The sequence below is a fragment of the Scyliorhinus torazame genome, chromosome 1 (genome assembly GCF_047496885.1).
Source record: "Scyliorhinus torazame isolate Kashiwa2021f chromosome 1, sScyTor2.1, whole genome shotgun sequence".
Lineage (NCBI taxonomy): Eukaryota > Metazoa > Chordata > Chondrichthyes > Carcharhiniformes > Scyliorhinidae > Scyliorhinus > Scyliorhinus torazame.
The window spans coordinates 25,009,292-25,035,700 of record NC_092707.1 but is presented as its reverse complement, the minus strand read 5'-3'; the positions used below and the strand labels follow the sequence as shown (position 1 = coordinate 25,035,700).

The 26,409-nt window shown below is 44.9% G+C and overlaps 1 protein-coding gene across 2 annotated transcripts; it reads left to right on the top strand.

Moving 5' to 3' along the window:
* Positions 1–463: 463 nt before the first annotated feature.
* dgcr6 (DiGeorge syndrome critical region gene 6) lies at positions 464–16,769 on the top strand. 2 transcript variants are annotated; one of them, XM_072475924.1, is made up of 6 exons: positions 464–591; positions 2,418–2,602; positions 5,539–5,699; positions 6,969–7,069; positions 11,928–12,068; positions 15,473–16,769. In XM_072475924.1, exons 2-6 carry the CDS (start codon positions 2,493–2,495, stop codon positions 15,548–15,550), a joined length of 591 nt encoding a protein of 196 aa, XP_072332025.1. In that variant the 5' UTR covers positions 464–591; positions 2,418–2,492; the 3' UTR covers positions 15,551–16,769. The 2 variants fall into 2 exon arrangements, with proteins under 2 accessions (XP_072332025.1, XP_072331992.1); XM_072475891.1 differs by having other exon boundaries at positions 498–712.
* The last annotated feature ends 9,640 nt before the right edge of the window (positions 16,770–26,409 follow it).

Here is a 26,409-nt window from a genome sequence, read left to right as displayed (position 1 = left end):
AAAAAATGAATTGGGTACTCTAAATTTAAAAAAACTCTCCACCCCACTCAACCGTCACGATGTACCCCATCAAACCGCACCCCCCCCAAGTACCCATATTCAGCATAAGGGCATCAAAACACCTAGGCTAACAGAAAAAAACAACTTTATCAAACATTTGTCCTCAACCAACCCAACAGCAACAAAAAGTCTGTTTGCTACCTGGGCAATACCCAGGTTTGGACTGACAAGTGCCAAGTTACATTGGCGCCACAGAAGTGTCAGGCAATCCACCCTCTTAAGCATCTCTAACAGGCCCACCACAGGGAGAACGAACTGCCCTCGTGTCAATGAAAAGCTCTGAAGAAGTCACATCGGACACCAAAGGTTAACAGTGCGCCACACCCAAGATGGCGGCGGAGGCGGGGAGACGCCGTCCCCAGCCGTTGGCGACGCCGCGCTCAAGATGGCGGCGGAGAGGAGACGCGGTCCAAAGCCGTTTGTGACGCCACACTCAAGATGGAGGCGGCAGCGGCGGGGAGACGCGAGGCCGCGATGGTTCAAGTTGTTCGCTGTGCGGCCTGGCGCAGGATTTGCTTTAAAATGGGCTCGGTATATTTGAATTAGCTATGGAGTTTTCTTTTTGTAATGTTATTTAACGTAAAACAGTCGATGTAACTTCTAGTCAGCGTTTACCCCTTTGTGTGAAAGAAGCGTCCGCTTTCTCTTTACGGTATAACCCGTTTTTGTATTGTTTGACGAGTGAGTTTAACGCGTGTTATCTGTGGAGGGTCCTGTTTGGTTGAGTTGGCATCTTATGTCCAGGCACCGAACAGATTGACTCTCCTCAGCGCCAATTTCAACCCGGAATCCGGGTTGCCAACCCTCCCGGATTGCCCTGGAGATTCTGCCAATTCGGGGGTGGCTGCTGTAAACAAACCCGGGAGAGAGAGCTGAACGCATCCTTGGCTTTAAAAAAGATATCCTTTAAACGCATTAACTTGTAGCTATTAGTTTTGAGACAGAAACTACAGAGAGTCCTGAACACCACCCAGTCCATCACACGAACCCACCTCCCATCCATTGACTCCATCTACACCCCCGCTGCCTGGGGAAAGCGGGCAGCATAATCAAAGATCCCTCCCACCCGGCTTACTCACTCTTCCAACTTCTTCCATCGGGCAGGAGATACAGAAGTCTGACAACACGCACGAACAGACTCAAAAACAGCTTCTTCCCTGCTGTTACCAGCCTCCTAAACGACCCTCTTGTGGACTGATCTTACATTGTGTATTTTATGTTTGCCCTATTATGTATTTTCTTTTCATGGAATGATCTGTTTGAGCTGCACGCAGAACAATACTTTTCACTGTACCACGGTACATGTGACACTAAACCAATCCAATCCAAAGGAGGTCAGGTAGTGAATCCTTCAGGAATATGCCCAGCCAGAGTTGGCAACCTGATGTATAGGACCTGATGTATAGGTCTTACTCTTAGTCTTTATTGTATATAATTTTGCTTGATGATTGAATGCTGCCAAGACAGGAAGTTCAGTAACTCTCACTTTTATCCTGTATTTTAGTGTTAATTTCCAGAGGATGGGAGCCAAGGGGAACAACTATAATTCCCTTTGCACAGTTGGTTTGTGGCATAAATGGTGGTGAAATTGTTGATTTGATAATTAATTCAATAGCTGTTTAGTACAGATAGAAGTTAGTACAAATAGAAAGCCAGGTGCTTTAACAAAGAAATGTACAGCACAGGAACAGACCCTTCGGCCCTCCAAGCCTGCGCCAACCATGCTGCCCATCTAACCTCAAACCATCTACACTTTGGGGTCCGTATCCCTCTATTCCGATCCTATTCATGTATTTGTCAAGATGCTTCTTAAACGTCACTCTCGTACCTGCTTCCACCACCTCCTCCGGCAACGAGTTCCAGTGAGAGCACCCACTACCTCTGTGTCACAAACTTCCCTCGCGCATCTCCTGTAAACTTTGCCCCTCGCACCTTAAACCTACATCCCCTAGTAATTGACTCTTCAACCCTGGGAAAAAGCTTCTGACTATCCACTCTGTCCATGCCCCTCATAATTTTGTAAACCTCTATTAGGTTGCCCCTCGACCTCTGTCGTTCCAGTGGGAGCAAACTGAGTTTATCCAATCTCTCTTCGTAGCTAATGCCCTCCATACCAGGCAACATCCTGGTCAAACACCAAAAGGTAAGTTCCTCTCCTGGTTCTGTAATTACACGATATCTGACTAATGGAAGGATGATTAAAGAAATTCTGTTCTATTTATCGTGGCAACAATAGAGTGCAAATATGTAATATTAAATGAAAAAGATCAATATCTACTTTTTAAAAGTTTGTACAGAGAAGTATTTAATTTTCTGCATTTTAGCCATATTTGATTTGATTATTAAATCTGTTTTAGGAGAGGAGAATCCCAGTTGAAAGGAACAACTATCTTGTTACTGGGGGGATTTCATACTAAAACCTCCTTTCGAAGATGAATAAAAACATTGGGGTGTATGAAGAACCAGCGGATATTGCTAAGCAGCAGGAACAGCATTATCATCTTCTCTCTCAGCTGCAGAGCCTGGTCAAAGACTTATCAAGGTAGCAGAATGTTGAATTTAGGCATTCCAAGATTCAATTTACAGGCTATTCCTGCAATCTTGCTGAAAAGCTCTGAACAATGAACCACATTTTGCAATACAATTAAATCCTTCCTCTCCCTTTTCATCTGTAGTTGAACGCCTCACACTTTTTTTAATTTAAAAAAAAAAATGATTTATAAAATTCAGCTGCTTCACTTTAAAAAATCAACTAACAGAGGAGGGACTTGGTCATTTGTTTGTGTAAATAAATCTAAATAATTTTGTGCTTCAGGACCTGAGCACAAAAATCAAGGTTGACGCTCCAGTGTAGTACTGAGGAAGCACTGCATTGTTGGCAGTGCCTTCAGCCAGGTGAGATGTTAAACTGAGGCCCTGTCCATCCTCGGGTGAGCACAAGAGATCTTATGGCACTATTTTGAAAAACAGGGAAAGTATCCTTTTTTTTCTTCTTTTTAAAATAAATTTTGAGTACCCAATTCATTTTTCCAATTAAGGGGCAATTTATCGTGGCCAAACCACCTACTCTGCACATCTTTGGGTTGTGGGGGCGAAACCCACGCAGACTCTGGGAGAATGTGCAAACTCCACACGGACAGCAGGGAAAGTATCCTGAGATTTATTCCTCAATCGACATGACCACAGATGGTCTTTTAAAACATTTGTTCATGGGATGTGGGCGTCGCAGGCTGTGACAGCATTTATTGCCATCCCTAATTGCCCTTGAGGGGCAGTTAAGAATCAATCGCATTGATCTGGTCCTTAACACGGTGCTGATTCTGGGAGCTTGCTGTGTACAAACTGGCTGCTGTGTTTCCTACATAACAACAGTATCTGCACTTCATGGGCAGTAAAGCACTTTGGGGCATCCTGTGGTCGTTGAAGGAGTGATATAAGTGCAATTCATTTTTCATTCTGGTCATGCTGCATCCTCAGGAATCCAGTAGCTTTCCTGGTTGGGAATAATTTGAATGATTGAGGCATTTAGCATGCCTATCCTCAACTGGTGTCCTTGAATTGAATTATATTCGCTCGCAAGGATTTGATTTGTTTGATTTGATTTATTATTGTCACATGTATTAGTATACAATGAAAAGTATTGTTTCCTGCACGCTGTGCAAACAATGCATACCGTACATAGGATAGGGAAGGAAGGAGAGACTGCAGAATATAATGTTACAGTTATAGCAAGGTGTAGAGAAAAGATCAACTTAATACGAGGTAGGTCCATTCAAAAGTCTGATGGCAGTAGGGAAGAAGCTGTTCTTGAGTCGGTTGGTACGTGACCTCAAACTTTGGTATCTTTTTCCTGACGGAAGAAGGTGGAAGAGGGTATGTCTGGGGTGCGTGGGGTCCTTTAATTATGCTGACTGCCTTTCTGAGGCAGCGGGAATTGTAGATAGAGTAAATGGATGGGAGGCTGGTTTGCGTGATGGACTGGGCTACATTCACAACTTTCTGTAGTTTCCTGCGGTCTTGGGCAGAGCAGGCTCCATACCAAGCTGTGATACAACCAGAAAGAATGCTTTCTATGGTGCATCTGTAGAAGTTGGTGAGGGTCATAGCTGACATGCCAAATTTCCTTAGTCTTCTGAGAAAGTAGAGTCGTTGGTGGGCTTTCTTAACTATAATGTCGGCATGGGGGGACCAAGACAGGCTGTTGGTGATCTGTACACCTAAAAACCTGAAGCCCTCGACCCTTTCTACTTCATTCCCATTGATGTAGACAGGGGCATGTTCTCCACTACACTTCCTGAAGTCGATGATAATCTCCTTGGTTTTGTTGACATTGAGGGAGAGATTATTGTCGTCGCACCAGTTCACCAGATTCTCTATCTCATTCCTATACTCTGTCTCGTCATTGTTTGAAATCTGACCCACTACGGTGGTGTCATCAGCAAATTTGAAAGTCGAGTTGGAGGGGAATTTGGCCACAAGGATGTTGATTCCAATGTTCAGATGTAGGTGCTAATTAATTTCAGGAGCTGCCCCTGCACCTTTGGTGAGAATGATGCCTGGAGCAATTCCATCAAGCAGATTTTAAAGTCACTTTTGATTACATTTGAAGTTGTGGGCTACCTGTAACCATTGAGGCCTAATTAAGTCTGTTCCACATCAACGTGGAATTTGAAAGGTTGCAGCCCTGTTTCATTAATTGAAGGAGATGTTCCTCAGTGCCTGGCTGCACTCGAGTCCCACGTTCCTGAGCTTTGGCCACTCTGGGAATTTGACAAGTCGGAGGGTATTTCTGGCCAGGACCTGGAACAGTTCAACAGAAGTGGCCATCGACAGCTTGGGTGTGGCCCATTGGGATGATAACTGACTGCCTGCCTATCTTGCGTGGTTTTGTCCATGCCTGGGTTGGCCCTGAAGAAGGGGTACGTCGGTATACTTGAGGTCCTCTGCGAGTGATGGGCAGGGAAATATGATTTTCAGGTTCTGAACTTCCTTTGTTTATGTTTCAGGTTTTTTTTTAATGAGTTGTGCACCTCTTAGAAAGGGGCACTTTTTGTGAGTTTTTTTTCATTAGGTGACACTGGAACAACCGGTGTTTCCTTGTTTGATTAAAGAGTTAACTTTCCAGCGCAGCAGCTTCAATCCGAACTTTAAAAGAATCGCAGATGCGTGGTATTGAAAAAGGGAATAGAACAGTATTAAGGAATGGAAAGTACACACATTGTGATTTTCTGAAATGTATTTCATTTACTTCCCGTTGTCTCACGTTACTACCAGTTTATCCATTTAACATTTCACATGAAGCATTTTATAGGTCATTCCACTACCCTCCCATCCCTACCTCTTGGCTTTGACCTTTTTTAAAATTCCTTTTTTTATATGTACTTTTTGCCAGTTACTGTTAACGTGTCTGTTCTTTCCACAGATCCTGACTGATCAGAGGTAGCTTTCTTGTAATCGTATTTTTTCTTCCATTTTTAGCACATGCCAACAGCGCTTGTCCTATGACATACTGAGTAACCTGGCCTTGGCATTGATCGATGGCACCGTCTTTGAGATTGTTCAAGGTTTGCTTGAGATTCAACACCTGACTGAGAAAAACCTCTACAACCAGCGTCTGAAATTACACAGTGAGCACAGAGGTAGGACTGCTGTGTCTGTCCCAGATAAAACAAACTAGACTTTACAGTTACAGCTGTATAGAACCTTAGTTAGGTTACACTTGAAGTATAGTATTCAATTGTGGTCGCCACACCACCAGAAGGATGTGGAGGCTTGAGAGGGTGCAGGAGAGATTTACCAGGATGTTGCCTGGTATGGAGGGCATTAGCTATGAGGAGAGGTTGAATAAACTCGGTTTGTTCTCACTGGAAAGATGAAGGTTGAGGGGCAACCTGATAGAGGTCTACAAAATTATGAGGGGCTTACTTAGACAGGGTGGATAGTCAGAGACTATTCCTCAAGGTAGAGGGGTCAATTACTAGGGGGCATAAGTTTAAGGTGCGAGGGGCAAGGTTTAGAGGAGATGTACGAGGCAAGTTTTTTTTACACAGAGGGTAGTGGGTGCCTGGAACTTGCTGCCAGAGGAGGTGGTGGAAGCAGAGACGATAGTGATGTTTAAGGGACATCTTGACAAATACATGAATCGGATGGGACTAGATGGATACGGACCCCGGAAGTATAGAAGATTTTAGTTTAGACGGGCAGCATGGTCGACGCAGGCTTGGAGGGCCGAAGGGCCTGTTCTTGTGCTGTACTTTTCTTTGTTCTTTCAAATAAGAGGAGGGTTATACACTTGTTCTAAAATGTGTTTCCGCTTAAACAGCAAGTAAACGTTATTGGCAGAAATAGCCAGTGGTGCAGGAACCACTACTGTTACTAATTTTTAATTGTTTAACAGTTGTATCGTGGAACCAAAATATTGGCAGTGTTTCGGATTACCTGCATGCTGTGCCACCGGAATGTTCAATCACATCACCATATCCATATCGCCATATCACTCTTTGATGGCCAGTGTGAGCGCAATAACAGCAGAGACATGGGGGCAACTCCAACTTGGAAAGAATGGGGAGAGAATGAAGAGCATGCGACACAGATACATAACTTTCTGCTATTTAGTGCAAATTCAAAACAAAAGCAGCTTATATTTATAATAGAGCACCTTGATGTTGTAAAATCTCCCAATGCACTTCACAAATCAACCCAATAGCTGAGCTTGACTGTGTATTCTGGATGCTGTTACAGTGGTTCTAGTGCAATTACTGAGTTTATTTAATTTATAAGAATGGGGTCACAGTTCATAAGTCGATCTGGAAATAACCACCTTCTCTCAAAAAAAAGTGTTACAGTATCTTACTTGATAAAATATTTTCTTTACAGAAAATTTGATTTGTGCTTTTTTTTCCCTTAAGCCCTGAAACAGGAGCTGCTGAGAAAACACAAGGAGGCACTACAGAACTGCAAAAGCCACAACATAGCAGTGCTGAGAGCAGCACAGCAAAGGGAACTTGAGGTAAGAGATTTAAGTTAAACTGCTTTCACAATGGTTTTAATCCTTTCACCAAGCTTCTTGTGTTTGACGTTTTAGCACAATAAACCATTTGCAGGGATTTGCTTTTCTAATTCATGAGTCATTCAGTTTCTATACGTGATCTTTGTTGAATATATTATGATCCCAGCAGATGTTACTGCTGGACAGTAAAGTCCCAGAATCGAACCTTGGCTCAATGGATCATAACTTTTATTTTATTTTTTTAAGCAACATGGATAGACTGAGTCACAGGACTGCCGATTAACTTTTAACAAAATAATCAAACATTTATTGAACATTAATACAAAACTCCTTCAGCCCACCCATATCTTCGGGATCGTCTTCCCTTGAATCTCCGGCTTCTTCCCCAATCTGTCGATCGAGAAGGCGAACAACACCTCAGCACGATAGCATTGTGGTTAGCACAATTGCTTCACAGCTCCAGGGTCCCAGGTTCGATTCCGGCTTGGGTCACTGTCTGTGCGGAGTCTGCACATCCTCCCCGTGTGTGCGTGGATTTCCTCCGGGTGCTCCGGTTTCCTCCCACAGTCCAAAGATGTCCAGGTTCGGTGGATTGGCCATGATAAATTGCCCTTAGTGTCCAAAATTGCCCTTAGTGTTGGGTGGGGTTGCTGGGTTATGGGGATAGGGTGGAGGTGTTGACCTTGGGTACGGTGCTCTTTCCATGTACTGGTGCAGACTCGATGGGCCGAATGGCCTCCTTCTGCACTGTAAATTCTATGATTGATGATCTTCACATATATACCCTGATTTTTAAGGATAATACTGATTACAAAATATATCTTGTACTATAAGATTATTGGTAAATACATAGGCCAACTGTGGTCAGACACACCACACTCTGAAACCAAGTGGTAGATGCCACCCAATACAACTCTTTTGCTCCACCACTACCACACACACAAGCTTGTCACACTGTGAGCCAACTGATCTCACTGGAACTGCAATTTCCACATGAGTGTTTCCAAACTCCACTCTCTCAAAACATGCTTTAGAGTCTTCTCCCAAACAACGCTTTATCTCTGGTGCCTCCAACAAAGACCCATTTTGCTCTCCTTTCAGTATTCCTTTACCTCAGATTGCCACGTGTATTCAGTCTTCCACACAATCTCTCAGGCACACAGCATTGCCAACAGAACACCACTGCTTCACAATCTATATTAAGGCGATTAATTTCCCTTAAATGTCTGGCTTCTCACTTTAACTCTGGTTCTTGCAGCTGTCTCTTTAACTCGGAGCACGCTCTCTGCCTTTTACATGAATTCGTCTGAACAGAAACCAAAAGAGAAAATGCTGGAAAATCTCAGCAGGTCTGACAGCATCTGTAACAGGACCTTGTTCAACTTGATTCTTTGTTCCCTTAACTGTCTTTCTGAGACGTACCTTTTGTTTCAACTCCCTGGTTCCTAGACTTACTTTTGTTATTTTGGGAAGTCTGCTTTTTGCAGCTCCCTTATCCTGTCCAGATGCTCCTGGGTGCAGCATAAAAACTAAACTTGAAAGTTATTTCTAACGCATTGCAGTCTTTTTTAAAAATAAATTTAAGAGTACCCAATTCTTTTTTTTTCCAATTAAGGGGCAATTTAGCGTGGCCAATCTACCTACCCTGCACATCGTTTTGGGTTGTGTGGGTGAGACCCACGCAGACGTGGGGAGAATGTGCAAACTCCACACGGACAGTGACCCGAGGCCGGGATCGAACCCAGATCCTCGGCGCCGTGAGAACATAGAACATACAGTGCAGAAGGAGGCCATTTCGCCCATCGAATCTGCACTGACCCACTTAAGCCCTCACTTCCACCCTATGCCCAAAACCCAATAACACCTTTTTTTTGTTTGTAAATTTAGAGTACCTAATTCATTTTTTCCAATTAAGGGGCAATTTAGTGTGTTCAATCCACTTACCCTGCACATCTTTGGGCTGTGGGGGTGAGACCCACGCAAACACGGGGAGAATGTGCAAACTCCACACAGACAGTGACCCAGAGCCGGGATCGAACCTGGGACCTCGGCACCTTGAGACTGCAGTGCTACCACTGCGCCACTGTGCTGCCCCCCAATAACCCCTCCTATCCTTTTTTAAAATAAATTTTGAGTGCCCAATTCATTTTTTCCAATTAAGGGGCAATTTAGCATGGCCAATCCACCTAGCGTGCCCATCTTTGGGTTGTGGGGGTGAAACCCACACAAACACGGGCAGGATATGCAAACTCCACACGGACAGTGACCCAGACCCGGGATCGCACCTGGGACCTCGGCGCCGCGAGTTAACAGAGCTAACCCACTGCGCCACCGTGCTGCCCTCCTCTTAACCTTTTTGAAATGAAATGAAATGAAATGAAAATCGCTAATTGTCACAAGTAGGCTTCAAAAATGAAGTTACTGTGAAAAGCCCCTAGGGCAATATATCATGGCCAACCCACCTAACCTGCACGTCTGGACTGTGGGAGGAAACCGGAGCACCCAGAGGAAACCCACGCAGACGCGGGAGAACGTGCTGACTCCACACAGACAGTGACCCAGCAGGGAATCGAAGCTGGGACCCTGGTACTGTGAGGCAGCAGTGCTAACCACTGCGCCACCATACTGCCTCACATAGCATAGTCTTTAACCGTGTTTACTTTCATGCTGTAAACCCTCTAATTATATTGCAGACACAGTTTGAAATGAGTTCAAAACCCACAAACATGCAGGCACCTTTGTCTAATCTTAATTTATCCAAGGTTTTAACACTTTCTTACACAAAAACCCAAAATTAAACTTAATGCATACCTTGTTTCTAATACTCGCGTATACAAATCTAGGTTCCTTAAAATTGCCTCTGTTCCCTGACAAATGCAGTGTACATGTGACATGGTGACTTTAAGATAATATACATGAAGCAATCTGGTTGATACAATGAGGACTCCAAGGTAGTTACAATATTTGTTCAGATGTTCAGGCGCAGCACGGTAGCACAGTGGTGAGCACAGTTGCTTCACAGCTCCAGGGTCCCAGGTTCGATTCCCGGCTTGGGTCGCTGTCTGTGTGGAGTTTGCACTTTCTCCCCGTGTGTGCGTGGGTTTCCTCCGGGTGCTCCGGTTTCCTTCCTCAGTCCAAAGATGTGCAGGTTAGGTGGATTGGCCATGTTAAATTGCCCTTAGTGTCCAAACAAAGTTGGGGGGGGGGGTTACAGGGATAGGGTGGAGGCATGGGCTTAAGGGGGGTGCTCTTTCCAAGGGCTAGTGCAGACTCCATGGGCCGAATGGCCTCCTTCTGCACTGTAAATTCTCTGATTTTGTGATAGTATAAATCACACAGTTTGTTTAATGCTCCCCTGAAATGTGTCATGACACTGGAAAATCACACGCTCCCTTGCGCAACCCCCCCCTTCCCATAGACACTAAGGACTCATTTTGCTCTCCTTTCCGTATTATTCCACACAATCTCTCGGGTGCTCAGCATGCCAACAGAACACCACTGCTTTGCAATCTGAAGGGCTGGTTTAGCTCAGTGGGCTCGAAAGCTGGTTTGTGATGCAGAACAAAGCCAGCAGCATGGGTTCAATTCCCGTACCAGCTTACCCAAACAGGCGGCGGAATGTGGCGGCTGGGGTCTTTTCACAGTAACTTCATACTTGTGACAATAAAAGGTTATTATTATTATTATTATTAAGTTGTCACCAAACTTCTGATTTACCTCTAATGTCCTGTTGGCCACTAAATCGGCTGGTGGGCAAGAGAGCAGAGGAAAGACCTGAATTGAGGCCTAACAGTACCCGAACGCTAGTTGTTTAGACCGAGTGGTCATGTGATGACGTGGCTACTTAAAAGAGTCACATGACAGAAGCACGGGAGTTCTCCCCAGAGTGCAGGCAGAGTAGACGCATGCAAGAGATGCTTAGATTGCTGAATAAACTATTGTTGTTACAAGTCATTGGTCACCAGTCATTGGAACCCAGCACTTCTACATGGTGCCAGGAGTTGGCAGCATGTCTCAAGGATTTTGTCGCATCGACCCGTTTGTGTTCCACGAAAACTGGGCAAAGTTTGAAAAGAGGCACGGCGGTGCAGTGGTTAGCACTGCTGCCTCACTGCGTTGAGGCCCCGGGTTCAATCCCGGCCCCAGGTCACTGTCCGCGTGGAGTTTGCACGTTCTCCCCGTCTCTGTGTGGGTCTCACCCCCACAACCCAAAGATGTGCAGGGTAGGTGGATTGGCCACACTGAAAATTTGAAAAACAAGAAAAGGAATGACACGTGTATTGTGGTGTTGGATTACCTGATAAACCAAAAAAGGTACAAGTTTACACCATAGGCTATCAGCATCAAACATGGGAGAGAAACAGACTGTGGTTGGAGGAGCAGCCCCTTGCAGAAACCTTCAAGCTCACTCACCTGTCTTACTGGCATTTCAACCACTGCTCCATCAGTCACATGGAGGGGTTTTGCAAGCTGCCAAGGGTTAGACGAACCTGGTTTAAATGCTTATTCATAAATCATACACTGTATTGAACATATTCCGATTGTCCGGTTTCATGTGGTCAAATTTGAACAATTAAGTTTCAAATGGTCACAAACAGAGTGTTGTCTCCAGGATGTAAATGGTCTTTAAATGTACACCATCTCTGACAGGGAGTTTGACCATTGTAAATGGGAAATAGACAATTTTTTTTCTTCCCCCATCCAAGACTAGAAATAAAGGCTTGACTTGATAAGACTTGATTGTATATTTAAAAGAATCCTCTTCCGTTGCCATCTATATGAATTTAAAGCAGAGCCAGTGGTTTTCTTTACTCCTGTCCTTAACTTTACTGTCTGAAGCCTTCTTACATTTTTCTAGACCTTGGAGCAGAGAGTTAAGGATGAGCAAAGGATGATGGATGAGAAGATAGTCTTGGAGCTGGATCAGAAAGTGATTGACCAGCAGAACACACTGGAGAAGGCTGGTGTTCCAGGATTTTACATTACTACAAACCCTCAGGTGAATCTATTTCTAAATATGTATAATATATAGTAAAATTATTTTTGTAACTTTGAGTCACTTGTTTTTCTGATTGGTGTAAAGTAAACAATGAACCAAAAGAAACAGTTCAATTCACTGTTACCCTTCCAAAACCTGATTAAGCCCTAGCTCCAAACGTATGCATCCGTATACAGGTAGTGTTTGTGTATTTGAGTAGCAGCTGAAGATGGGAAGAGGACTCTCAAACGGCAGAATGAACAATCCTGCTGCGAGGACCTATGTTACAAAGCTGCATAGCCATAGGCTCACTATGAGCAGTACCACAAGAAATCAACCAGTGTTTGTGTGCTTCCGTGCAATATTCATGTTCTTTATTGAATTTTTAAAGGAGAGTTATCAGCGTTACCTTATTTTCTTATCGGCATTTAGTTTATCCTAGGCAATGAATGGTTGAATTATATAGAGCTGGAAGGTGCCAGGTTTAGGATCATTCTGCTGGATTAGTTGATGGCAGTGGTAATGTTGCAATTAATCCCATTGGCCCTCTGTTAGGAAGAGAGAAAATAAGCCTTGATTTGTGCTCTTTGTTTTTGCTCTTGAGCAAACCTTGATGGAAGGGACATACAAATTTTAACTTCCCTGCTTTTCAATCCTACCCCTGTAGAAATTAACCAAAGTGCTTTGTTTGTTTTTCTTAATGGCCATCGTAACCCGTGCCACTATTTTTAGTGATTTTTGAACCTGTAGCCCTGGGTCCCTCTTGTTTCTCTACCCCATTTAGCTACTTAATTTTATGTGGCCTCCTTATTCTTCATCCCAAAAAGCCCCGTATCACACTTATGTTAAGATTGATCTTGTTCACCAACTACTTTTGGATGTTTACTTCCTGATGTTAGGGAGGACATTGCCCAGCCCACACCAGTGTCAAGAAATCCCACATTAGGTACCACAGGGGTAGTGCAAAGTAAATACATGAATAAATAGGTGGAATTCATATGTATTTAGGATATTGTACTTGGGATTGTCACTCCTTACCTATTCAAAAGTCATTCTTAGAATTTACCTCAGCAAATTAGAAAAACAGACTTTAAAAAATCCATTCCTCGATTCATAGAATCCCTACAGTGCAGAAGGAGGCCATTTGGCCCATCAAGTCTGCACGATCCCTCGGATCTTCTTACCCACTTTCTCTCTCTCCCCCCCCCCCCCCCCCTTATTCCCATACCCTAACCTGCACATCACTGGACAGTAAGGGGCAATTTAGAACGACCAATCCCCCTAACCTGAACATCTTTGGACTGTGGGAAGAAATCGGAGCACCCAGAAGAAACCCACGCAGACACGGGGAGAAAGTGCAAACTCCACACAGACAGTCACCCAAGCCGGAATTGAACCTGGGTTCCCGGTGCTGTGAGGCAGCAGTGCTAAGCACTGTGCCGCCTCTATAAAGTTTAAAATCACTTCTGTAAAAATAGAAATAATTGGAGGTAAACAGGAAAGATGTTGAGCACATATTTAAGAACATGACCATTTAAGAACATGACCATATATCAGGCTCACAGCATGGATAATAATCAATTTTTGCAGCATGGATAATAATCCATTTTTACCATTAATTAGAATGAATGATAAGGACACATCTAAGAGGAAGAGTTGATCCAAGAGGCATCACCCAATGCTGCTAAAAAACGATGTCCTCTGGTTTAGAAGGGTACAAGTGTTCCAGTTTCCTTTCATAAAATCAAGAATATTATAGAACGGTACTGGGAGCACCTCCTCAAGGTTTCTCCAGTTGATAACAAAGAACAAAGAAAAGTACAGCACAGGAACCGGCCCTCCAAGCCTGTGCCAAACATGCCGCCCGTCTAAACTAAAATCTTCGACGCTTCCTGTGTCTGTATTCCTCTATTCCCATCCTATTCATGTATTTGTCAAGACTCCCCTTAAACATCACTATCGTCCCTGCTTCCACCACCTCCTCCGGCAGCGAGTTCCAGGCACCCACTACCCTCTATGAACAAAACTTCACTCGCGCATCTCCCCTAAACTTTGCCCCTTGCACCTTAAACCTATGCCCCCTAGTAATTGACCCCACCACGCTGGGAAAAAGCTTCTGACTATCCACTCTGTCTATGCCCCTCACAATTTTGTAGACTTCTATCAGGTCGCCCCTCAACCTCTTGGCGAGGGGTAGGATACCGTAAAGCAGACAGCTTTTGTGTCCAACTGTTCAACAACTGATTCACTTGGGGATTCAGATAAAACATTATTTTGAAAACTGATGGCTGTTCATAAGTTGAAATTAGCTGTGACATTGTATTTTAAAGTTTTATTGGCTTCTGTATTAGAACTAAGACTGAGTGTTTATCTTTTATAGTCACCAATGATGAAATGTTCTTGCCCACTTTAAAGTGTATTGTGTGTTAAATAGTTCTGTAATAAACTTGTAAATAGGTTGGTAAAGTAGAACGTCTCTTGTAGTATTCTGCATACAGTATAAGAACCCACCTCTCATATTTTCTGAAAGTGGGAAGATATCATTTTTGAAGAGAGTGATTCCCCCCAGACCCTTATAATATCCGGGTCGTTATAACTTGGCAAACAAATTATTTAACAGACTACCTGGGAAAAGGTCATATCTCTTAAAAGTCGCTTTCCTTGCGGGGGGAGACATAGTTCACTTTCGCAGACCCAAAATAAGTGTCTGTGTGAAGTTGCTAACTTGAATTCGGGTGAAGGTGATTGTTGAGGGAGTGCCCTGATCTAGGGTATGATAATCTTTATAATAATCTTTATTGTCACAAGTAGGCTTACATTAACACTGCAGCGAAGTTACTGTGAAAAGCCCCTGGACGCCACATTACGGCGACTGTTCGGATACACACAGGGAGAGTTCAGATTGTCCAATTCACCTAACCAGCGCGTCTTTCGGGACTTGTGGGAGGAAACCGGAGCACCCGGAGGACACCCACGCAGACACAGGGAGAACGTGCAGACTCCGCACAGACAGTGACCCAAGCAGGAATCGAGCCCAGGTCCCTGGTGCTGTGAAGCAACATTGCTAACCACTGTGCTACCGTGCTGCCCTTAGTCTATATTTGGGGCTAAAGTTTATAATCCACTTCAGTAGGTTACATTGATTCATTGGAAATCAGCAAAACCTGTGCAAAACATTGAAATATTTGCAGTGCAATTAATGTTGAGCGCAAATCGGGCGTCCACAATCTCTTGCACTGAAAAACATTGTGTTGCCAGCTGCCTCCGCCCACAAACCTTGCCGCATCCCAGATTGGATTAATGAGCATGGCAAATTTCTGCCATTTGTGGCACTTTATCATTGACAGGAAATTGTGCCTTTGGGTTTTTAGAGATACTTTCACTGGTGCAAGTACTAGATGGTTTCATTTCCCTTTATCTTACAGGAGCTGACTTTACAGATGAATTTGCTGGAACTGATCTTAAAAATGCAGCAGAAAGTATCTGAATCTGGGAGTTGCTGATGTATTGGTGTCATTGAGTCTAATTCAGAGAACCTGTGGAAGGAATAGTCCAGTTCATCGAGGGAATTCCCAGAAGCCACTGGATTTGAAATAGCAAAACAACAAACCTTTAGTATCCACAATCCTGGCTTGTCAAGTATTATTTGTACAGGAAACACTGACTCACTCTTGTGATTGGTTGAACAGTGAGTTCCTCTACGCTTCAACCTGGATTGTGTTAGATGTCAAATCATGGTACACTACATGCACTGTGAAAAGTGGATCACAAAACCGATTGCAGTTGTTACTGTTCCACAGTTTGGTTTTGATGCGGCAAATTAAATTGGGTATTTGACTTGCACGCTTCTTGACTCAAATAAGTTTTTTACAAAGGGAGAAGTTTGGTACCTTTGCAGGATTTCCTGAGATGTTGCATTGTTCATTTATGAATGCGATTGTTAAAGGTGTGACAGCGATATCAAGTGCTATGCTTGCTAAAGTACATCCTTTGTGAGTCTTTTTGTTTTGTGTATGGAGCCATGTAAATGAATGCACAAAGCCACATCAGTTTATATAGCCAGAGAATCTTGATGCTGAAGGTAAGCAAAGCAATTGCAAGGGAATGATACACCGACAAGATAGAGTTGTAATGACCTTTTCCAGCAGATTATTTTTGTTGTTGTTGTGGATTCACCCGAGAAGTTGTGTAATCGTTGTTAAAAAATGAACAGTTTAATGATGCACTCTTTTTGGGATGGTAATCTTTAGCTTTTTTTTGGGAGTAACTTTTGTGATATCACTGGAGCATGGAGTTAAAGCGTCACAATACTAATGTAAAATGAACATCTGGTCACTAAAAAGCCAGAAAATGACTTGCAATGTGTGGGTGGAAATAAGGTAAAATCACAAGCAGACAAGTTAGACATGTGGTTACCTCGGCAAGACGGCACAGTGAGCTGCCACGCTCCTTAACCGTCACAATGTAAATTCTAAGTTATCTTGGCATGTCATTGTTGAGTATTTTCAATTTGGTCTGTATATGTTTCTGTTCATTTTCAATCACTGAACATTCCACATTTGTTTTTCTTACACTGTTCAATAAAAGGTATATTTTTTTAATTCTATTTAAAATCATATTCTACTTGTACTTTGCAGTTTTAAATCATTGTTCAGTAATTGTGTCTTTTTATGATTACGTTTTGCCGCACATAGTAAAATGATGTCAGACGTTTGGAAATGGTTATGTCCAATTGGCTGTTTATTGTTGATTTTAAATGTTTTCTTTTAAGTAACCATAATTGTAAGTCAAATCACTGATTTATATAGTGTTTCAGAAATATGACTTGATACAGCAGTATTTCACTGTTGCTTATTGAGAGAATCAGGACCATTCAATTCCCAGGTATTCTTCCTGCAACACTTGAAATGCAATATCCATAAATCACAGAATTGTTATTGTGCAGAAGGAGGCAACCTGGCCCATCTTGTCTGCAGCTACACTCCATATGAGCAGCGTGACTTAGTGCCATTCCTCTGTCTTTTCCCCATCCCCCTGCGCACTGTTTCTGGTAATAATAATCTTTATTAGTGTCACAAGTAGGCTTAGATTAACACTGCAATGAAGTTACTGTGAAAAGCCCCGAGTCGCCACATTCCGACGCCTGTTTGGGTACACTGAGGGAGAATTCAGATTGTCCAAATTACCTAACAGCACGTCTTTTGGGACTTGTGGAAGAAAACCGGAGCACCCGGAGGAAACCCAAGCAGACACAGGGAGAAACCCACGCAGACTCTGCACAGTAACCCAAGTGGGAATCGAACCCGGCTCCCAGGCGCTGGGAAGCAACAGTGCTACCCACTGTGCTACCGTGCCGCCCAAGTCCAGTTCTGCATTGGCCTAAAATTCAGGCCATTGGCCATTATACCACACTGGTTAAACAGCTGAGCAGTGAGGCATAAACTTATACATTTATTACGTGTTCTTATGCTGCAAGAGTTGGACAACATTCAGGCTTGGCTGATGAACAGCATTCGTGCCAAACAAGTGCCGGAATGTCCATCTCCAAGAAGAGAGAATATAACCACCTCCCCTTGCCATTCAATAGCATTACCATCACCAAATCCCCCAGTATCAACATTCTGGGGTTACCATTGACCAGAAACTAAACTGGACCAGCCATATAAATACTGTGGTTACCAAACCTCTTTGGAGGCCAGGAATTCTGTAGCAAATAACTCGTCTTTTGACTTCCCTTGCCTATCATAAAATAATAAAACCCCAACAGTGCAGAAGTAGGCCATTCGGCCAATCGAGTCTGCACCAACCCTCTGAAAGAGTACCTCACCTAAGCCCACAACCCCACCTAAACCTTTGGACACTTAAGGATGAATTTAGCACAGCGAATCCACCTAACCTTTGGACTGGGACGAAACCAGAGCACTAGGCAAATGGGGAGTATTCCATCACATTCCTGATTTGTGCCTTGTACGTGATGGATACAGGGCAGCATAGTGGTCAGCACTGCTGCCTCACCGAGAATGTAGTATAAGACAATACCGACTACAAACTATCCCTGTAGTGGTGGACCTAGCCAAGACACAGCTAGAGAGTGCTGCCCTTCTCCACTCGGGTGACTATGCTACCACTTGACACGTAGGCTACTGGGCAAAAAGACTCAAGAACAGATAGGGCAAGAATAGACCCAAGTCGACGAGGCACAAGAGGAGGGAAATCCTGAACGACTTGGCAACGGTGCAGGGGTACCACAATTAGGAAACTTGATTTGGCCGATCTGGCCAACAAGCTCTTAAGTTTTAACCCGACAAGCTAAACAGACCTTGGAAAGATTAAATGAGAAGACTGGGCAGGGGGCTGAGGGCGATTTCACTGGGAACAAGGCTATGCTGGAAGGTCACGCCCAATCTATTAATCAGATTGTCAAAGGGAGGGTGAAGGATGATGTCTGGCAACAACCGAATCCTGTGCAGTATCTACTGACAGTGGGTGGTTGAGCAGTTGAGGGAAAACCTCGACCAGGTCTGCAGGGGGAGGATTCCGTCCTGGATCAGCGATGAACAAATTGAACACCTACCCCGGAGAAAAAGACACCCCAATATTACTAGTTGCCAATTGCTACAACTGACCAAGGGTTTAACAATAGCTGTAGAGGAACCCTGGGGATGGTGTTCGGGATCCCCGTAATTTTGAATAGTAAAGTCGGGTTCAGCGTCTTTTAAGCAGAAAATATCGGAGTCAAAGAAGAGGGAATGTGGATGGGATATGATGGAACCCTGCCTTACGTGGTTGAGAAAGAGGGAAGGCTCATTCACCAGTCTGGCCAAATGTGAGCATGCGGGCAGGGCAGTTGTGTCTTTAGCCGGTCTATTTGAATGAGCATGCCCTGTGTGGATTCAGGACAAGTACTGATTTAAATTGTACCCTGGAAATTCGGAATCTGGAAAGTGATATCACCTGAGTAGCACATCGGGGAGAGGCAGAATAGTGTGTCGTGACCTTGCTAAAATGTATTTTTTCCCCTTTTTTCCTTTCTATAAATTTAGAGTACCCAATTATTTTTTCCAATTAAGGGGCAATTTAGCATAGCCAATCCACTTTGCCTGCACATCTTTGGGTTGTGGGGGTGAAACCCATGCAAACACAGGGGGAATGTGCAAACTCCACACCGACAGTGACCCAGAGCCGGGATCAAATCTGGGACCTCGGTGTCGTGAGGCAGCAGTGCTAACCACTGCACCACCGTGCTGCCCATGCTGCAGTTTCATTAGCACCAATGGCTGTTGGGTTCATACCAAAGTGGCCTTCTTTATGGCATAAGTCTGGACAGGGATTGTCAACCAGCTATTTGGCAACAAGGGCGTCACAGGCAAGGGTGACGCTGTCCTCACCCAACCGAAGACGTGCGCGTTTGGCTGTTTCTTCCTTTTGGGTTGTGGGGGCGAGACCCACGCGGACATGGGGAGAATGTGCAAACTCCACCCGGATAGTGACCCAGGGCTGGGATCGAACCTGGGTCCTCAGCGCCATAGGCAACAGTGCTAACCACTGTGCCACCATGTCGCCCCTTTGACTTTGCTAAAATGATACCAGTATGGGGCATCAATGTGCGACCACTCTGTATGGACCTCACGTACCCGCTAGGATAGGTTTTATTGAATTAGTAGATATACACAGGTGAGAGGAGCGCTTGCAAGGAACCCAGGCAGATTCTGGGAGAGTACTTTGAAAAAATGAGACCGGTACAACACTTCTGTCAGCAGAATTACAACTAATTGGGACACAAATGATCACCGCACACAAGACCCTCGTCAAAGTAGCGCACCAAACAGGAAATCTGAATGGACATCAGTAAAATCAGAGTCACTACCTGGTGGGAGGATTTCTGGGATTGGGGCTGCAATATGCAAATACACCCCATGCCTCCTTTCATACCTGCCCGTAATAGGCATCCCACTCAACAGACCATAAAACATAGAAGCAGAGTTAGGCCACTCGGCCCATCGAGTCTGCTCCGCCATTCAATTATGGCTGATATTTTTCTCATCCCCATTCTCCTGCCTTCTCCCCATAACCCCTGATCCCCTTATTAATCAAGAATCTATCTATCTGTCTTAAAGACACTCAGTGATTTGGACTCCACAGCCTTCTGCGGCAGAGTTCCACAGATTCAAGAAATTCCTCCTCATCTCTGTTTTATCTCTGGCTGTCTATTTAACCATCCTCAAGATAAATCTCGTCCGCTGGAAAAAGGAACTGTGACGCCTGGAAACGGAAATCGTGATCTGGTGCCGTGACCAAGGAGTATATTAAAGAGACTCTCGCCTCCAAAAGGTTTTTTTTTGTATTTATTGCCTCCACAAGTTTGTTTTTGTATTTGTCTGTTTTTATATTTATTTGTATTTCTTACAATTTATTTTGATAACAGCCTAATTTTGTATTCTATTTATAATGTATGTATGTTGGATTAGGGATTAGGATTGTTTGCCTGAGATTCGGTGCTTGTCCATCCAGGAACTTGGTTAGAGTTGTGTGCTCCGGTTCGCTGACACTCACTGGGTCAAGAGGAGGGACTGTGGTAAAATGGCCGATGACCTGAATTTTAGGCCCGATTCAGAATTGGACACTGTAAATTAAGAATTGGGCACAAGTTAAGAACTGGACAATTTAAATTAAAACCACAGTCAGACCTGCAGCAGGCCTGACGGGAAGTCAAACAGCCAAACTCAAATACACAAATGGATTGATTGCTGTGGATTGCCCAGATGAAGCCAGATTTCCCAGGGGGGAGAGAGAAGTTCCTGGGGTCCTGCGGAGCCGCGATCGGCAATTCCAATGGATGTTGCGACCCCGGCCATGAGACCTCATTGGCTGAGGGCAGAGAAACTTCTGGAAGTACACGAAGAAGGGGATATGAACAGGATACTCAGAGACCCTCCCCAGCAAAGACGTGACGCAGTGGAGAAGACTCGGGGGCGGACCAGAGGATGACGGAAGAAGCGTGCGGGACCCACTTTCACAGATGTGGGCCCTGCGATAACCCAGACTGAGTGGGATAACTTTTATTGCTTTTGAAAATAAACTTGGGTTGAATTGTAAGTCTCTGCCCTTTGTTTATCTCGCAAATAAAGACATCCAGGAAAGACATTTGAACAATAAACTGGTCGAAGTGTCTGAGATTTTTTACAGACAACACCAACTTACCCTGTTGAACCTGTTTGTGGTGTGCGACTCAATTTGAATTTTAAACATGATATGGAGATGCCGGCGTTGGACTGGGGTGGGCACAGTACAACACCAGCTAAAGTCCAACAGGTTTGTTTCGAATCACTAGCTTTAAACAGGTTGGTGGTAATTCGGATCAGTTTACTATGGCTGTTAAATTCAGAACAAACATTTTGCCAGAACAATAATGGCAAGTTCAATATCTATGTGACTTTTAATCCCAGACATCTTTTATTGAATTAAAATTTCCCGATCTGCCATAGTGGGATTTGAACCTGGGTCTCTAGATTTTTAATCCAGTGACAATACCATTACGCCACATCCTCCCCACTCCTGTAGTTGAGAATTAGTATAATTGGCCTTTTCCCAATTCAAAACTTTTACTCAAGCAAAATATTGCAGATGCGGGAGATCTGAAAATACTCAGCATTTGTAGATAGAGAAAGAGAGGCAATGGGCATGAATTATCAGAAAAATTTTGAAGTGTGATTGTGGGCACGGTTGGTGGGGTGTTTCTCACCAGCCGCGTTGGTGGGATGGCGGCCCGTATTCAATGGCACTTATTGCCGGACAAAAGCCCCCACGGGCTTCTCGTCATTGCTGGCTGTTTCGGCGTCACATTTGACAGACTCACGCCTCAGCGTCTCACCACTAACAAGGGGGAGCTGCTTTTAAACACTCCCTCACCGCTCACTCAGTCAACACACAAGCACGGCAGTTCACAAACCAGCTCCTCGCTTTGGGGATGCCGACACAACCAGGATTCTCGATGCCGTCGACGTGAGACGGGGCATCCTGTTTCGCGAAGGAGCTCGGAGGACAAGCAGCAGGATCAGCAATGCTGCCTGGGAGACAGTGGCGTAGGCCATCAGTATGGGCAGCGTGACCAGGAGGATGGCTTTATAATGTCAGAAGGAGACCAACAACCTCCACCGAGCTGCAAAGGGAAGTTGCCACCTTTCTCCTGGCATCAGTTCTGCCTGTCACCCCTCAAAGTCCCAAAGCCCCCCAAATCAGTGGCTGGCACCTCGCACCCTCCCACTTTTGTGCTTGCTGCTCATGAAATGAATGGAAATCGCTTATTGTCACAAGTAGGCTTCAAGTGAACATAGAACATAGAACGATACAGCGCAGTACGGGCCCTTCGGCCCACGATGTTGCACCGACATGGGAAGTCAAAAAACAAAAGCCATCTAACCTACACTATGCCATTATCATCCATATGCTTATCCAATAAACTTTTAAATGCCCTCAATGTTGGCGAGTTCGCTACTGTTGCAGGTAGGGCATTCCACGGCCTCATCGCTCTGCGTAAAGAACCTACCTCTGACCTCTGTCCTATATCTATTACCCCTCAGTTTAAGGCTATGTCCCCTCGTGCTAGCCATTTCCATCCGCGGGAGAAGGCTCTCACTGTCCACCCTATCTAACCCTTGATCATTTTGTATGCCTCTATTAAGTCTCCTCTTAACCTTCTCTCTAACGAAAACACCTCAAGTCCATCAGCCTTTCCTCATAAGATTTTCCCTCCATACCAGGCAACATCCTGGTAAATCTCCTCTGCACCCGCTCCAAAGCTTCCACGTACTTCCTATAATGAGGTGACCAAAACTGTACGCAATACTCCAAATGCGGCCGTACCAGTGTTTTGTACAGCTGCAACATAACCTCATGACTCCGGAACTCAATCCCTCTACCAATAAAGGCCAACACTCCATAGGCCTTCTTCACAACTCTATCAACCTGGGTGGCAACTTTCAGGGATTTATGTACATGGACACCGAGATCCCTCTGCTCATCCACACTTCCAAGAACTTTACCATTAGCCAAATATTCCGCATTCCTGTTATTCCTTCCAAAGTGAATCACCTCACACTTCTCTACATTAAACTCCATTTGCCACCTCTCAGCCCAGCTATGCAGCTTATCTATGTCCTTCTGTAACCTGCAACGCACTGTCGACAACACCACCGACTTTAGTGTCGTCTGCAAATTTACTCACCCACCCTTCTGCGCCCTCCTCTAGGTCATTTATAAAAATGACAAACAGCAACGGCCCCAGAACAGATCCTTGTGGTACGCCACTTGAAACTGAATTCCATCCTGAACATTTCCCATCAACCACCACCCTCTGTCTTCTTTCAGCTAGCCAATTTCTGATCCACATCTCTAAATCACCCTCAATCCCCAGCCTCCTTATTTTCTGCAATAGCCTACCGTGGGGAACCTTATCAAACGCTTTACTGAAATCCATATACACATCAACTGCTCTACCCTCATCTACCTGTTCAGTCACCTTCTCAAAGAACTCGATAAGGTTTGTGAGGCATAACCTACCCTTCACAAAGCCATGCTGCCTATCCCTAATCATATTATTCCTATCTAGATGATTATAAATCTTGTCTCTTATAATCCCCTCCAAGACGTTACCCACAACAGACGTGAGGCTCACCGGTCTATAGTTGCCGGGGTTGTCTCTACTCCCCTTCTTGAACAAAGGGACCACATTTGCTATCCTCCAGTCCTCTGGCACTATTCCTGTAGCCAATGATAACATAAAAATCAAGGTCAAAGGCTCAGCAATCTCTTCCCTGGCTTCCCAGAGAATCCTAGGATAAATCCCATCAGGCCCCGGGGGCTTATCTATTTTCAGCCTGTCCAGAATTGCCAACACCTCTTCCCTTCATACCTCAATGCCATCTATTCTAATAGCCTGGGTCTCAGCATTCTCCTCCACAACATTCTCTTTTTCTTGAGTGAATACTGATGAAAAATATTCATTTAGTATCTCGCCTATCTCTTCAGACTCCACACACAACTTCCCATCCCTGTCCTTGACTGGCCCTACTCTTACCCTAGTCATTCTTTTATTCCTGACATACCTATAGAAAGCTTTTGGGTTTTCCTTGATCCTAACTGCCAAATACTTCTCATGTCCCCTCCTTGCTCGTCTTAGCTCTCTCTTTAGATCCTTCCTCGCTACCTTGTAACTATCAAGCGCCCCAACTGAAACTTCACACCTCATCTTCAAATAGGCCTCCTTCTTCCTCTTAACAAGCGATTCCACTTCTTTGGTAAACCACGGTTCCCTCGCTCGACGCCTTCCTCCCTGCCTGACCGGTACGTACTTATCAAGAACACGCAGTAGCTGTTCCTTGAACAAGCTCCACATATCCAGTGTGCCCAACACTTGCAGCCTACTTCTCCAACCTATCCCCCCCCCAAGTCATGTCTAATGGCATCATAATTGCCCTTCCCCCAGCTATACCTCTTGCCCTGCGGGGTATACTTATCCCTTTTCATCACTAACGTAAACGTCACCGAATTGTGTTCACTGTCCCCAAAGTGCTCACCTACCTCCAAATCGAACACCTGGCCTGGTTCATTACCCAAAACCAAATCCAATGTGGCCTCTCCTCTTGTTGGCCTGTCAACATATTGTGTCAGGAAACCCTCCTGCACACATTGTACAAAAAACGACCCATCTAATGTACTCGAACTATATCTTTTCCAGTCAATATTTGGAAAGTTAACGTCTCCCATAATAACTACCCTGTTACTTTCGCTCTTATCCAGAATCATCTTCGCCATCCTTTCCTCTACATCCCTAGAACTATTTGGAGGCCTATAGAAAACACCCAACAGGGTGACCTCTCCTTTCCTGTTTCTAACCTCAGCCCATACTCCCTCGGAAGAAGAGTCCCCATCTAGCATCCTCTCCGCCACCGTAATACTGTTTTTGACTAGCAGCGCCACACCTCCCCCTCTTTTGCCTCCTTCTCTGCGCTTACTAAAACACCTAAACCCCGGAACCTGCAACAACCATTCCTGTCCCTGCTCTATCCATGTCTCCGAAATGGCCACAACATCGAAGTCCCAGGTACCAACCCATGCTGCCAGTTCCCCAACCTTATTTCGTATACTCCTGGCATTGAAGTAGACACACTTCAAACCACCTACCTGAACACTGGCCCCCTCCTGCGAAGTCAAATCTGTGCTCCTGACCTCTATACTCTCAATCTCTCGTACCCTAAAACTACAAACCAGGTTCCCATGCCCCTGCTGCATTAGTTTAAACCCCTCCAAAGTTACTGTGAAAAGCCCCCAGTTGCCACCTTCCGGTGCCTGTTCAGGGAGGCTGGTATGGGAATTGAACCGTGCTGCTGGCCTGCCTTGGTCTGCTTTCAAAGCCAGTGATTTAGCCCTGTGCTAAACTGTTGTTAGAACCCCGTCATGTCCAGGTGCACTGCACAAATGCCGCCTGCCATAGAACCCCCTGACCCATCAAGCGTGCAGCTCACAATGCCTTCTCTTTGACCTCGCGGAAGAAGGTAGCCCATAATGAGCAGGAATGGGCCAAGGCAGGGGGGGGACAGAGTATCAGAGATTCGAATGCTCACCCCTAAGAGGGTGGGGCCCTGGAAATCGCAGGGTTGGTTGAGGAGAGGGCGGTTACTGACAATGAGCAGTCTGCGCCACAGAGGTGAGGATCCACTGTGTTCCTTCACCCAGATGACCTGTCTCAAATGAGTTCTTCATATCAGACAAAATAATCCTTCCCTCTCACTGACCACATATCCATTGTGCTCTTCATATGACAAGCCCTTCATTCCCAGAATCATTCATGTGAACCTCCTCTGGAACCCCTCCAAGGCCAGCACATCCTTCCTTAGATACGGGGCCCCAAACTGCTCTCAAATATTCAAAATGGGGTCTGACCAGAGCCTCAGCAGTACCTCCCCGCTCTTTTATTCTAGCCCTCTCAAATCGAACGCTAACATTGCATTTGCCTTCCTAACTGCCAACTGAACCTGCATGTTAACCATGAGAATCCCAAACTAGGACTCCTAAGTGCCGTTGGGTTTCAGCTTTCTGAACACTTTCCGCCGTTTAGAAAATAGTCGCTGCCTCCATTCTTCCTCCCAAAGTCTGGGAGTCTCCAAGGCAATGTTGACCTCCAAACCTTTGTCCTTGGTTCGCTCCCATCCACCCCCACCCTCCAATGTAATTCCCTCCCACCCATTCTCCTGCTCCTGCTCCACTCTCTCCGTTCTGTTGCTCCTCTCTGTCACCTTCTCTCCATCCATCCCTCCCTCCCTCCCTGTTCTCTCACACACACTCCTTCTCTCCACCTGCCACT